This window comes from Lissotriton helveticus, chromosome 2_1 (assembly GCF_964261635.1).
Source record: "Lissotriton helveticus chromosome 2_1, aLisHel1.1, whole genome shotgun sequence".
In the NCBI taxonomy this organism is placed as follows: domain Eukaryota; kingdom Metazoa; phylum Chordata; class Amphibia; order Caudata; family Salamandridae; genus Lissotriton; species Lissotriton helveticus.
In genome coordinates this window covers 1,974,020,263-1,974,033,603 of record NC_136059.1, presented here as the reverse complement: position 1 = coordinate 1,974,033,603, position 13,341 = coordinate 1,974,020,263, and the positions used below count along the sequence as shown (strand labels likewise).

The 13,341-nt window shown below is 43.7% G+C and overlaps 1 protein-coding gene across 2 annotated transcripts in view; it reads left to right on the top strand.

Annotated features, from left to right (window-relative positions):
• Positions 1-13,341, top strand: part of SH3D19 (SH3 domain containing 19) — a 656,725-nt gene that overhangs the window by 507,108 nt on the left and 136,276 nt on the right. For both annotated transcript variants that reach the window (XM_078676919.1, XM_078676918.1), the window contains exon 9: positions 10,403-10,521. In XM_078676919.1, the coding sequence (XP_078533045.1) occupies positions 10,403-10,521 (119 nt within the window). The remainder of the gene's footprint in view (positions 1-10,402; positions 10,522-13,341) is intronic.

The following is a 13,341-nucleotide window of genomic DNA, read 5'->3' as shown; positions in this document are numbered from 1 at the left end:
TCTAAACCAAGCAGATTTTCATTACAACCTGTTGTCAGAATCAGGGGAGCTTTCAAGTGGCGGGTCCAACAGAAATAGACAAAGGACCAGAAACAGGGTTGTGAACAGGGGCGCCTGAAAAACCTACTGAAACGTTTGTTGAGCCAGACAAAGGTGCGCCAGGGAGTTTCGCATGTATGATAGAACTTTTTGCTGCACCAGTATCCAACAGAAACGGTTCGACTATACCTGATGTTGCTACTGCGACATAAGGCCCACTCTGATCTACTGGAACTGATACTACTCCCTCTCTTTGTCCATGGCTGTCCTAGTACTCCCTTGGCTGAACTTCCTCACTAGCTTCATAGTAATCTTCAACATGATATTGTTGAGACCTATTTTGTTGGGCAGATTGTCCATTTCGTTGGTCGAAATAATTAGAAGGGCGATCACTTGTCTGTGGAGGCATAGCACTTCTTCCTCGACCTCTAGAATTCTGCATATAACCACCACGACCTCTCTGAGCTGCCGCAGTATTATTTTGTGCCCGTACCGGACACTCAGTCTTATAATGGCCTTCCATTTTGCAATAAGCACACTGATTCCATTGGTACTGTGGCCTCTGAGAATTATACTCCGTTCTTTGATATGACCCTTGCTGTGTATTAGTCTGATTGGTGCGAGGCGGATAAGCTTGCTGTAAAAGAACTTTAGTTTTTAAATCTTTCGTCTTTTTATCTGATTTTTCTTTCTCCTCTTTATCCCTATTTTCATAGTACTGGGCAGTCGCAAGTATTTGCGCAGTCGTAGAGACAGCCCACGCACTTTCAGAATTCTTTAATTTACCACTAAGTTCGGGCAACAGATTGTGCACAAATTTATCAACAAATAATCTCTGACCTCCTTCTGTGCTCATATCCTGACCACTATGATCCACGAAAGTCTCCTCGAATCTTGTGAAAAAGTCGGAGACGCTTTCGTCTTTCTTCTGTTTGCACGCGGACAATTTGTCCCAGTTAACGCGTAATGCTGGCATTAGGGTTTTCATTAAATCGATTATTCTACCAGGCAAATTAGCAATTAAGGGTTCAGGTTTGGAACCACCTATTTGTTGACCATCCGCTGCAATTATAGCTGCCCAATCACCACCTAGGGCAACTGGATGATTCTCTTTACGAATTTTAGCCCAAATTGGTTGCGGTACTACATTACCAAATAGCAGATCTATGTCAGCTAGATTTAATACACAAGCGTCAACTGTCTGAGCCAACTCTTTGTAGTATCCTGCAGGATTTTTACGCGGATCTGGCAAGGCCTGTTTCACTGCTAATACTTCAGCTCGCTTCCATGGAATATGTATCCATACTCTCTGGAATTGGGCTGGAGCGGCTGCAATACCAAGGTTTGCATTAGCTTGCACAGCTTCACGCCAAATTGGTGGAACCTCTCTCATTGGGTATTGACGATTTTGTTTCGTACTACGTTTCTCTAACTCCCTCGATGAACGAAGGGATGGGTCATTCCTATAACTTAAAATCAGTTCCATCGCTTCTTTTATATTTTGACCAACTATCATACCTGCAGCAAATTCTTTCCGAACATTAATTAATTCTTCTAGATTTGATTCAGGGTCATCCTCTTCCAATTCCTCACGTAGAAGGAAGCACATTTCATCAAACACATATCGTTGTGTCGGTTCGTTCGATTGCATAAATGTATCTAGTACATCTTGTACATTATATCTTCCAACTTTCGAAACCCATCTAAGAGCAGTGGAATCTAATATTCCTCTTTCTTCAGTACTGGGAAGCTGACTACGTCTCTGCACAGAGTCAGAGGTAGGAGTCTTAATCAGAGTTTTATAGAAGGGAGATAGAATATTAGAGACAGAATCAGTGATTCTCCGACGAACAGAAAGCGGAGTCATAATATTAGTAGAAGTAGTAAATAGAGTAGCAGTTGGAACAGATAGATCAGGAACAGTAGGAGTAGCGGGCAAAACAGCTTGTGAACTAGCAGGTGTAAGCGATACAGGTATAGGTAAAGAAGACGGCAACCCTGGAAGAGGGGGTGCCGAAGGAACATTAATATTGACCACAGGAGGTACAGGAACTTGATTCAGAGGAGCAGGAACACCAGGTTGTCCAGCAACCGGTAATTGAACATTTGGTATAGGTGAAGCCGTAGCACCCTGTGCATACGGTGGGGGTGATCGTAACAAGTAAGACAACAGGGGATCCTTTTCAGGGTCCTCTACTATCTTAGCTGTACTCGATGGCAAAGCAGGATAGCACTTGTCTATCGCTAAATTACGCTCTCTATTGGCCACCTCCATCGCCTTCTCAGACTCGTTGAGTTGCAGCTGCTTAGCAGACTGTTCTAAAGTCAACTCTTGCTCTTTCTGTTCTTTCTTCAACTTTTTAATTTCTCTCTGTTTAGATTCTTTTCGCCAATAACGGAAAGAATCAAACATTGCCGGCCGGGCTTTCTTCTTGAATAATTTCGTTTCTAAATTATCAAGAATTTGAGGTTCGAAACTACCATGCAGTGGCCAACTAAGGACACCATCTTTCTCTGTGTAGTGGATCCATACCTCGTTGTAAGAGATAGGGCCCACACCAAATTTGCAATATAGATCATAAAGGGGAGTTCCAATCGGAGGAACCGAACACGAGTCCTCCAACTGGGAATCACTGTTGCAACTAAAACAAGACATCATACAATTTCTCCGACTTACCATTTTATAACCCGGAACACAAAACAGACAAAACACAAACCAAAAGAAAGGTGCGCACTCGAACCAAGAACTTAGGCCTACCAGAACAGACAAACGTATCGATACCCGAACTGAACTGAATGATTATCGTAACCAGAATAACCAGCGATAATCTTATGAAACCGAACCGAAACCAAGAACTAAAAGGATTATCGAAACAGAAACAACCCTCACGAAGTAATCAACTATCAACCACTTAACACTTAACTGAGGCACTGAAGACGTCACCAAGGAGAAACCCGTCACGTCTCGCCGTACTAAGGACTGCACCTCGGGTCCAAGACAGGGCGACGGTCAAGGCAACGAACCACTGCAGCCGTCTGAACGGGAACCCTTGTGGAAGAGAACGTCGGGCCACTTTTGCGATATGCCGGGATCGATGAAGTGGGGCGCCTCCCTCTGAAATCTTCACACGAAGCTTCTCGAACTCTTCAGGCTTTTGGACCGGTACCGAATGACGTCGCCCCACGTTGGGCGCCAATTGGAGTTCTGGACTTTTTGGTTCCGTCCAGAGGTGTCAGGGATAACACCCGAAGACCCCGGAGTTCAACCTGCCTTGGTGCACAAACAAACAGAAACACGGGCTTCTCGATGGTGGCGTCAAAGACCAAAGGTTTATTACTGCAGGGACACAGAAGTCACAGAAACTACACATGGGCAGTATCTAGGAGCCTGTTCAATTTGTACAAAGAGGGTTGTTCCTTATATACTGAATATTGGGCTTCAGGCAAATTCTTTACATGTTAGCACATTCCAAAACCTTTGTATCTTAAACAATAAATATTTGTCGTTGCACAGGAATCGTCAACAATATCTGATGTCAAAACATTACGAACGAGGGGTTCCCACTAGTCCATCATAATCCTATGTCAATTTCTCATTCAAGACCCGGACCGCCTCATCGTAAATTTCGTTACCTCCCCCTAATAAAGGCCCAGAAGGAAAGGAGCAGAGCCAGGTGCAGAAGATAGAACAGTAGGATAAGAGATGTTTGTGGGTCGTAAATGGGCACGGTTACTGGCTTCGGCCGCCTAATCATGATCAGGCCAACGGACACGAGAACCAGTATAGCAGGACTGGCCTCAGGCTGGGGAGGCAGCTCTTGCCGAGTCATGTTGCCACAGCGTTGCTGGCCTAAGGTGCGCAATTCACTAGCAAGGTGAATTGCCGGCTAAGGCCTACGTGTCCTTAATTGAAAGAGGTTATTGCGTGTTCATTGACTATGTGAGGGCAAAGAATACAAAATGGCTTCCGTGTTCTAAGATGGATGCCATGGGTAGAACAGAAATGTGTTTGTAACAGGAGTGCTCTTGCTCGTAGCATAGCGAAAACACCAGGATATACTAAATGGATCATTTGCGGTTCATTGATACCAAAATTATGTATTTGCGACAATGTTAAAAACACGGGGTAAAATCGTCACGGAACCTCAAAACCCTCTACCAAAAACTAGTTAACCAATCGGCCATGGTACCTGATGGTACCTAATTTGTGGAAGGAACATAATGTCTGTGGCGACTTCATGAGTAGCTAATTGCCTAATTTAAGCCTCGCCCTCGAGAGAGCTTTCGGCTATCTGGTTGCAAAAGACCTTTTGTAGGCTATACAAATAACTCAAAATGGGTTTAGAGCCCACCCACTGCTTTCATTAATTGACTTTGTTGTCACCCTTATTTGTTTGGTTCTTATTCAATCGTTTTCCTTCCTCTTCTTGCCTTTCCTTATGTTTGTCTCTCACCTGGGGCATAGCCTGTTTAACATCCTCTCAATTGACTTTCATCCTTTCACTGCTCACGTTTATGGAACTTCTTTTTTCTTTTTTTGTTAGGCACTCCATGAGAATGCATGTGTTTTTTAGCTCTCTCCCTTGTGTGCTTCACCCCCTTCCCGATACATCCCGTGCTCTCTTTGTGACTCAATCTATCGAATGCTCCTCTGCTCTCTCTCATGTGCTTCTCTCATGTGCTTCACACCTCGATAAAAAAGAAAAAGAAAAAAGACACCAGGCACTCCATCCATCTGTGTTCCTTGTGTGCTGCTGGTCTCCTCCTCCTCCACTCAACTTTATTTTTATTCTGTCCCCCTCACTCCCCTTTGCTACCCCCTCACTGGCTTCTCCTTTGCTCCCCACCACTTGCACGCACTTACTTTTTTTATTTTTATAAGTTTCCTTTTTTGGACGGCCTGCTGGTGCTGCTTCGAGAAAAGTGCTATTGTGCCCTTAACATTTCATTTTTTAGGTCTTGCCTATGCAGCGCGCATGCACTGCATTGAAAAAAGACCTTTAGCCATCGATTCAGTTTGGCTGCCAAAAACATGCACGCATTGCATTGCCTTCAATGGCAACGCGTGCACGTTTGGCGATTCCCTTGCGGGAGCGAGCTTTGACATATGGTTTCTGCCTGCTCCCGCAAGGGAATCCGGCGCAGGCCCCCTCCTCTCTTCCCCTCCCCCTGCTGCCTCCTCCTCTCCTCGTGAGCGCTGGGCACATGCTTGTTTTCTCTGTGTAAATGCCGATTGTAGATTTCAAGCCACTGAATAGCGGTTGAGTGCCATCTAGTGGCGGATGGAGGATTTGCATTCTTCCAGTTCCAGTTCTTTGCATTAAAGCTAAGTCAGTGAACTTCTTGGTGGCCTTGTCTTGTTTAGGATGCTGGGATAGGCCAAGTATACACACCTCGAGTGTATTACGTACTTCATGACCCCGGGAACTGTTAAAGTGTAGCAGTGATTTCTTCCGAATCTGAATGTAAAAAGGGACAAGACCAGAAGATATGTGGAATGTCAGCTTCCGATGCATTGCATCGAATGCAATTTATGGAGGGCCCCCGATGAATCCAATTGGAACTAAGGAAGCTCTGTTAACTATATTAAATAATATTAATTTAACTTGCGCGTTATCTTAAACGAGTAGGCGAGTATCTTTCTTTAGCTATGTTGCCGGATAGTGTCTGGCAAGCCATCTACTTAGCTGTTGTAATTGGGCTCCAAATAGTGTGTTTTTCCAGATTTGGAAGACCTAAACCGCCCACATCAACTGGTAATTGCTATGTTGATAGAGCCATGTGTTACGTTTTTTTTGCTTCATCCATTCTTCGTTTTGGCTTTCCAGTGAAGGAAGGCACATTACTTCCGTTTACATTGGCAGCATCCTTCCTGTGGTCCCTCTGTGTTCTCACTAGGTGCCAGCCTTTTCCATTCCATCTTATAATAATGTCCTCACGGCTCAATCAATGGCACCCTCTTTGCACTGAACTCCTCATTGCACCAACCCTGTCTATGACCGCTAAATCTGATTTCTGGAGAAGGACTCTCTGTAAACAAATAAAACAATAAAAGCTGTCCGCAGGAGCTTCTGGGGACAGCGGATGTGTATTCTGGCATCGAGTCGGTTTCGCAACAACCATTTGTTACTGTACACCAAACACTGCTAACCAAGAAACAGTTGGTGCACCCCAGAGTCAATAAATCACAAAACAAAAATCAAAGTGCCATAAGAAATCAATTCTTCATAAAAAAAAACCTTTGAAAATAATTTACCGATTTGCCTAAAAAAGCTAATCCAGATCTGCAAAAGCACATTTATAATTCGCAAATCTATAGTCGAGGGAAAATTCTGCGAATGTACGGTGGTTTTATGATTCAACTGTTTTCCGGTTTCTCAATAAGACTCGATAATTCTCGAAAAAACAATTACAAAAAACCATGGCCACTCAATAACAAAGTCTTTTTACCAGAACGTTTGTCGTTTCATTGGAGAGATTCGGTTTTTTACTGTGAAGACAGCTGGAAAAATATTGCATTTACCAATGTAGTAAAAATAAAATATCGTCTGTGTCTGCTGAAGGGGAGCTGAAGGGCTTTCCAGAAAATGCCTGTCGGTGTCTGTGGTTCTCGTAGAGTGCTAGGGGGCGCTCTAAACAAGGCAATGTCAATTTTATTTACCGCTGCCTACTTCGGGGCGTGGAACCCTGTCAGGCTGACCCCTCATGTGCAAACCTAGCAAACATGTCATTTGTTCATTACTGCCTAGACGTGCTTCTTCGGCTGTTTATGTTTATGAAACACTGTCATTTTTTTTATATTCCTGTGCATTGACTACAAATACAAGTGGTTAGCATCATCTTTCATTTGAAAACCGAACCCCTGTACCTGGTCGTTCACACCATCGTGGTTTCAAAGGTATTTTAAAATTCTCGTTTTTAAACAACTCACTTCTTCTGCAGTTCTGCGGAGTTATAATCTGTTTTTGTGACTGGTCCATCGGATGAAAGCAAATGTTTTTTTTCTGTCCTCTGCTTGGGAAAGGAACGTTTCACTCGCGTGGCCTTTAAGACCTTTTTAATATTAATTTGGCGCAGGTGAAGCAGCTTGCAAAAGGTGCGTGTGAAATAGTGGCGTTGCTAGTTGTAGGGGAAGGGAGGTGGCGATTGTGGGGCATGCGCCGCACCTGTAAATACCCTAAACCACTTTGTCCCCCACCTCCGGCGACAGCTGCAGTCAGCCAAAAAAAAACAGACACTGCTCTATCAGCCAAGGAACAGCAATGTTGTTCCTGTTTCACATTTTACTTACTCTTGCATTCCCTAAGAGTATTTGTTTTTTTCCAGGATGGTGTATTTCTGTAGTTCTTTCACACAACTATTTACACATGTATGGCATGTAGTGTGAAGCGTTGATTCTATGTAGCTGTATGAGTTAAGGTTGTGAGTGGGTAATGATAGAGAGCTGTGGAGTTCAGGCTGAACGCGGTGCGAATTTGTCACAGTGCCTGCCAGTGGGTCACAAATGGAATACATTCCCATCCCTGGCATCTCAGCAAAGAGCACAGAGCAATGGTCAGGTGTGCAACTTTAATTGTGATAATATGCGGAAGAGTGTGAAGGGGGTATACAGCTGGCAAAATGGACAGGACGAAAGTTAAAGAAAAAGCTTTGTGTACAGTTGAGTGGGTTCATTGTGTGTGGGGGGATTGGTGTAGTGAAGGAGTTGCGAGGAAGTACGTGCAGGACTAAGTGAAAAGATGGTGCAGAAGAGAAAAGGGATGAGGTGCGGGACATGCAGACAGAGTGTTTCAGAAAGATGGGAAGAGAAAAAGAGCATGAATGCTCTACAAAGAGACTGCAGAAGACAGTGTTGTGATAAACCACAGTATTAAGCTGCAGAATAGAAATTACCCCTCAACCTTTATACCCTGCGTTTGTATCTGAGGTTGGTGGGAGGACGGAAGCAGCAATGGGAGTAAAGCACCTTAGCAAAAAAAGGTTTGCTACAACACAGATAAGGAAAGTAAGAGTAAGTAAACTGTTCTCGGCCGGTGCGCCTTAGACTTAACCAGAAGTGACGTGTCTGCTAAGTGAACAACTTAGGAGCCAGCAAAACAGAGTGACTGAGCAGTGAACCAATGGCAAGTGACGGGTGGGAATACGTTTGGAGATGGGCCATTCCTCAAAACATACAATAGAACACCTTCCAGGAATTTACAATCAGATAGCAGATCTGTTGAGTCGACAGTCACAACAGATTCACGAATGGGAAATACATCCACAAGTTCTTCAGCCATTCTTCCAAATGTGGGGGCATCCACAGATAGATCTGTTTGCCACCCACGAAAATGCAAAATGCCCAACCTTTGCCGCTAGGTTTCCACACCCACGGTCGGAAGGGAATGCGATATGGATGAACTGGTCAGGCAGATTTGCATACGCTTTTCCGCCTCTCCCACTCATTCCACTAGTAGTGCGCAAACTCAGGCAACAGTCTCTCAAACTAATACTAGTAACTCCCACATGGGCACATCAGCCGTGGTTCACCACACTACTAGATCTCTCACTGGTGCCACATCAAAAGTTACAGCTCACACCCTCCCTGTTAACACAGAACCATGGAGAAATAAGACACCCAGAACCAAGCCAACTGAATTTGGCGATCTGGCTCCTGAAGTCTTAGAGTTTGGTTACTTAAACCTGCCACCAGACTGTATGAACATAATTAAAGAAGCTAGAAAACCCACTACCAGAGCGTGTTATGCCGCTAAGTGGAAAAGATTTGCAATATATTGTAACAATAATCACATTGATCCATTGGATGCTTCCATCCAAAATATCATTTGTTACCTTTTACAAATATCATTTGTTACCTTTTACATCTACAAAGGTCCAATTTAGCTTATTCTTCCATAAGCCTGCATCTGGCAGCAATTGCAGCCTATTTACAGAATAGGCAACATCTATCTCTCTCTTCAGAGTACCTGCAATCAAAGCATTCATGGAAGGATTAAAACGAATAATCCCACCTAGGTTACCACCTGCTCCGGTATGGAACCTGAACATTGTCCTTACAAGACTCATGGGACCCCCTTTCGAGCCTTTACACAAGTGTGAATTGCAATTCCTAACATGGAAAACTGCTTTCCTTGTTGCCATCACCTCTCTCAGAAGAGTTAGTGAAATACAGGCATTCACAATACAAGAACCATTTTTTCAAATACATCCTTATAAAGTGGTTCTTAGGCCTAATCCAAAATTTCTGCCAAAGGTTATCACTCCTTTTCATCTTAACCAATCTGTAGAGCTACCTGTGTTTTTCCAAAACCCAGACTCTGTTGCAGAAAGGGCTTTACACACCTTAGATGTTAGAAGAGCCCTGTTATACTACACAGATAGGACTAAATCCTTTAGAAAGACAACACAATTATTTGTATCTTTCTCTCCTCCACACAAAGGCAACCCCATCTCTAAGGGGGGGATCACCAGGTGGATTGTAAAGTGTATACAAATATGCTATCAAAAAGCTAAACGTACATTCTTTCCTGAATCAATGACTGTGCTGCATTGCAGCATGCAGTTATGAATTGGTAAAGTGAACCTCAGGGTGGTGCTGCTTTGTTTGTTTCAGCTTACTGCCTCCAACGTCCAAGAGATCCAGAGACCGTGTTGGCTGAATTTTCAATGCATGTCATACAACATTGTGGGACTTTGATTTCCACAAGCATATTTGTGTTTGCAGGGCTGCAAACAAGTAGTGAACTAATTGGCAGTCCATCAACATTAGCTAAACATGACTTAAATGATAATGTAAGAATGTGTTATTGATTTTTGAATACGTAGGGGGTGAGAGATTAGACTTGTCAGGGAGGCTACATAAGAAACAAAGTGGCATGTTCCTTTTCACAAAAATTACAATAAATAGATTTAACCACATCAAACAGAAATGGTAAAGAACATTAAATAACAGATTTCAAAAACATATAAGGTAGAAAAGTATCTAAGGTATTTTGAGAGCAAAGACAAAACCGGGAATAAGTTCAGTATGAATTTGAAGCATGCATCTATCTGTGCCCAGTATTGGTAAACATTGACAACTGGAGTGTTTTTTCAGAATGTGTCCTACCAGCTCTCCCATTTGTTCTGAACTATCTGAAATAGTGTTCTAAGATGTTGAAGACACTTACTGGCATGCCTAGCCAAAAGATATTCTTCCACTTTTTCACAGGTTGTCTCCCTTTCATAGATGTAAGCTAGTTATGACTACGTTTACCTTCCTTCGATAAATGAATGGCCAATTCTGTGCAATTAACCTTTCTCTAAGTGAATTGCTTCCAATCATTGATTTGATGGTAACTGGTTTTCAATTTTGCATTTCCAGCTTTGTCAGAAGATCTTCAGTATCCTCCACCACTACCCTCAGAAAAACCTATTGGTATCTTTTACAATGATGCAGATGAGAAGTCTAGTAATTCAGGACGAATGGGAATGGAAAATCAGGTAAGACACAACACACAAGTTTGAGTTGTATGTTTCTTTATCTACAGACAAGCGCCGGTTACCTAGGAAAGCTCCTTTTGTTATTTGTGTTTTTGCTATGTTATGCTAATCTCTTTTGGAAGACAATTGCATTTCCTGAATATTTGACACATGAAGTAATGTCTGTAATTTGATATTGATGCGATGGGATGAATGAAGTGTGGGTTAGACTCTTTTTAAAAGGATACATCCAATAACTTTAACCAGATAGCTCATAGGTAGGTGGCCAATCCCAGGTGTCAAAAGCAGTTTTGACACTTTATGGTGTCAGATGTATTCTTTAGTTGTCAGTACTTGAAGGTCCATTAATTAAGGGGTGAGAGAGCATGCTCGAACATAATCACATAGCTTGTCAATTTATGCTATGGAGTGAAGAGGTATATTAAATGCCAGCTTGCTTCCTGGAGATTTTGCAGCAAGCTACGAACTCTTTTGCTCCAGACCTCTGTTGAATCAGAATTTTGTCAGGTGATTATAGAGGATGTTCTTGTTTGTCAGCAGAACAGCTTGCAAGTGGCTTAGATTTTGGTGGTCTAGCCGCATTCCATATTTAAGTTGGTTTTCATCCCCCCACCATGAATAACACTAGCAACCACTAATCTAACCGTATATGAATGTGTTTTCAAGTACAAACTACTATATTTGGAAATGTACACAGAATGTGAGACATACTCAAAACACAGGATGTCTCTCTTTCTCATTTCCAACCTCTCCCTCTATTGAGGTGCATCTGTAGTAAACTCTGACTCATGGTTGGGAGGGCAGTCTCTTTTAAACGTTTTGAGAATTTCTTCAGGAAGACCGGTTTACCAAGCATTGTCCACTGCCCATAAGCCTTTTCCCAAAATATCTGAACAATGGACGTGGACAACATCTCCAAACTTCAATTTAAAACTGTTACCTAACCCGATTCAGTATAAGATCCACAATTTACCTTTCTTTTTCAAAACCTGATTTTTCAGCTGTTCTAGTTTTAATTTTTTCGGGGGGGCATTCTAAATTTGTTGGTTTATTTACCCTCCAAATTGTTTGTGTTTTGTTTCTCAGAGATTACATTTTTTTTCCTATAAATGTACATACTACAGTGACACACGGATACTAGAGACACAGCTCTGGATTTTTTTATCCTGTCACAAATGCAGACTCACTCATGACTATGTTTTTGGTGTCGGAGGGGAGGTGTCGGAGGGGTTGCGTTGTAGGATGAAGTATTTTTCTGTTAAAATAAAATCTCTTGAGTTCTAATTGTGATGAAAACATATGTTAAGGAATATTTTTCAGCGGTACTTTGGGCTTTATGGGCACAATAGGCTTGAATAGTAAATTCAAGTGTCCCTCTCTCCCAAGACTATCCATGATCTCTTTTATCCTAATCTTGGCACAGTACTCCTAATTTCCCCTATGTATAGGTGTCTAGCTAATGACACTAAAAGCACAGACTTGGCTGTATATATTTTTACTAACCTGTTATTGCTATTAAAATGCAAACATGTAAAAATTCCAAGAAGGACATTAACAAAAAGCGTACGCAAGAAAAGAGAACTCCAGATGAGTACAAAGTTAATTGCATTCTAAATTGAACTTTCATTTTTTTTTTTACCAGAGTTGAGGAAACTAAATGGAACATCAAGTCTTAATCACTGTGCTCTTGGAAGCCAAGTCCCTTCTATCGCTTCCCCGTCCCTCCCAAACCTGTATCTAGTTGCAGCAGATTGTCTCATTAATGGTTGGCAGATTTCTTTTTGTTTTTAGGTTTCGCCTGGCGTCCACTGCGCAGCAGTGTTCGCGCAGGCGAAATCTAATGTTTTTCAGTACGGGTCTTTGTCCCGCCTGTCTCTTCCATTGGCTAGCTCCATAAATGGAGGCTAGCTATTGGAAGAGAGATCTGTCCGTTATTCTCCAAGCAGATTTGTGGGCGTTCCGTAGATTTTTTCGCATTCCGCCCCTTTTAGAACATCATGCGGCGGTGGGTGTTGTCTTATTTTTTTTTTCCAGGATGTTTGCGGCCGCCATTTTTTTCTAGGAGCTGGGGCGGGCGGGTGTGTTCAGTTTGGACTGCGCTGCCTCGGATTCGCCGTTTTAGCGAGCCTGCCGGGCCTCACCGTCGTGTGCGCGGGGTATCGCTTGCCAGACAACCGGACCCTCTTGAGAATAATTGCACGGAGAGAAGTTGCCTTCAAGCCCCATCCGCCGCCGTTCGTGTACAGCAGCGGCGTGGGGAAAGAAGGAGCACCCCCTGTGCTCCTCACGGCTTTGCTTGTGCCTCACTCTGCTGCCCGGGGCCCCCGCCCCCCTCTTTCCAGGACCAGAGGTGCTTTGCCCGACTGACCCGACCCGCGCCGCAATGCCGACCTTCTGACCCGAGCCGTCGCTCGCATCAGCCAAGGACGAGACCGCGACGCGGGACCTCGAGCCGACCACCTGCATTGCCGCCTCGAACCTCTCCTGAATACTTAAGGTACTGTACTGGTGCGCGGTTCGAGCCGCATTAGAGCGAGGCTCGCACCGCCCTTTGTCCATCAGAAGCTCCCCTGTGAGCCCCGCAGCGTGTGAGGACAGCCGCGGTACGAGCCGCATTTACAGCGAGCCTCTGTCCCTTGGGAGCCCCTGGTACGCTCCGCAGCCTGCGCTTTCTACGGTACAAGTCGCACATCAGCAGTACAACTCGTACCTCCTGATAGACCCGGCCGCGCCGTACGCGTCTCACGCAAAGCGTGTGAGCTTTGGCAGGCCGGGCTAGCCTAAACGAGCACGAAGCGTACAAAGGCGCTAGGAAGCGCA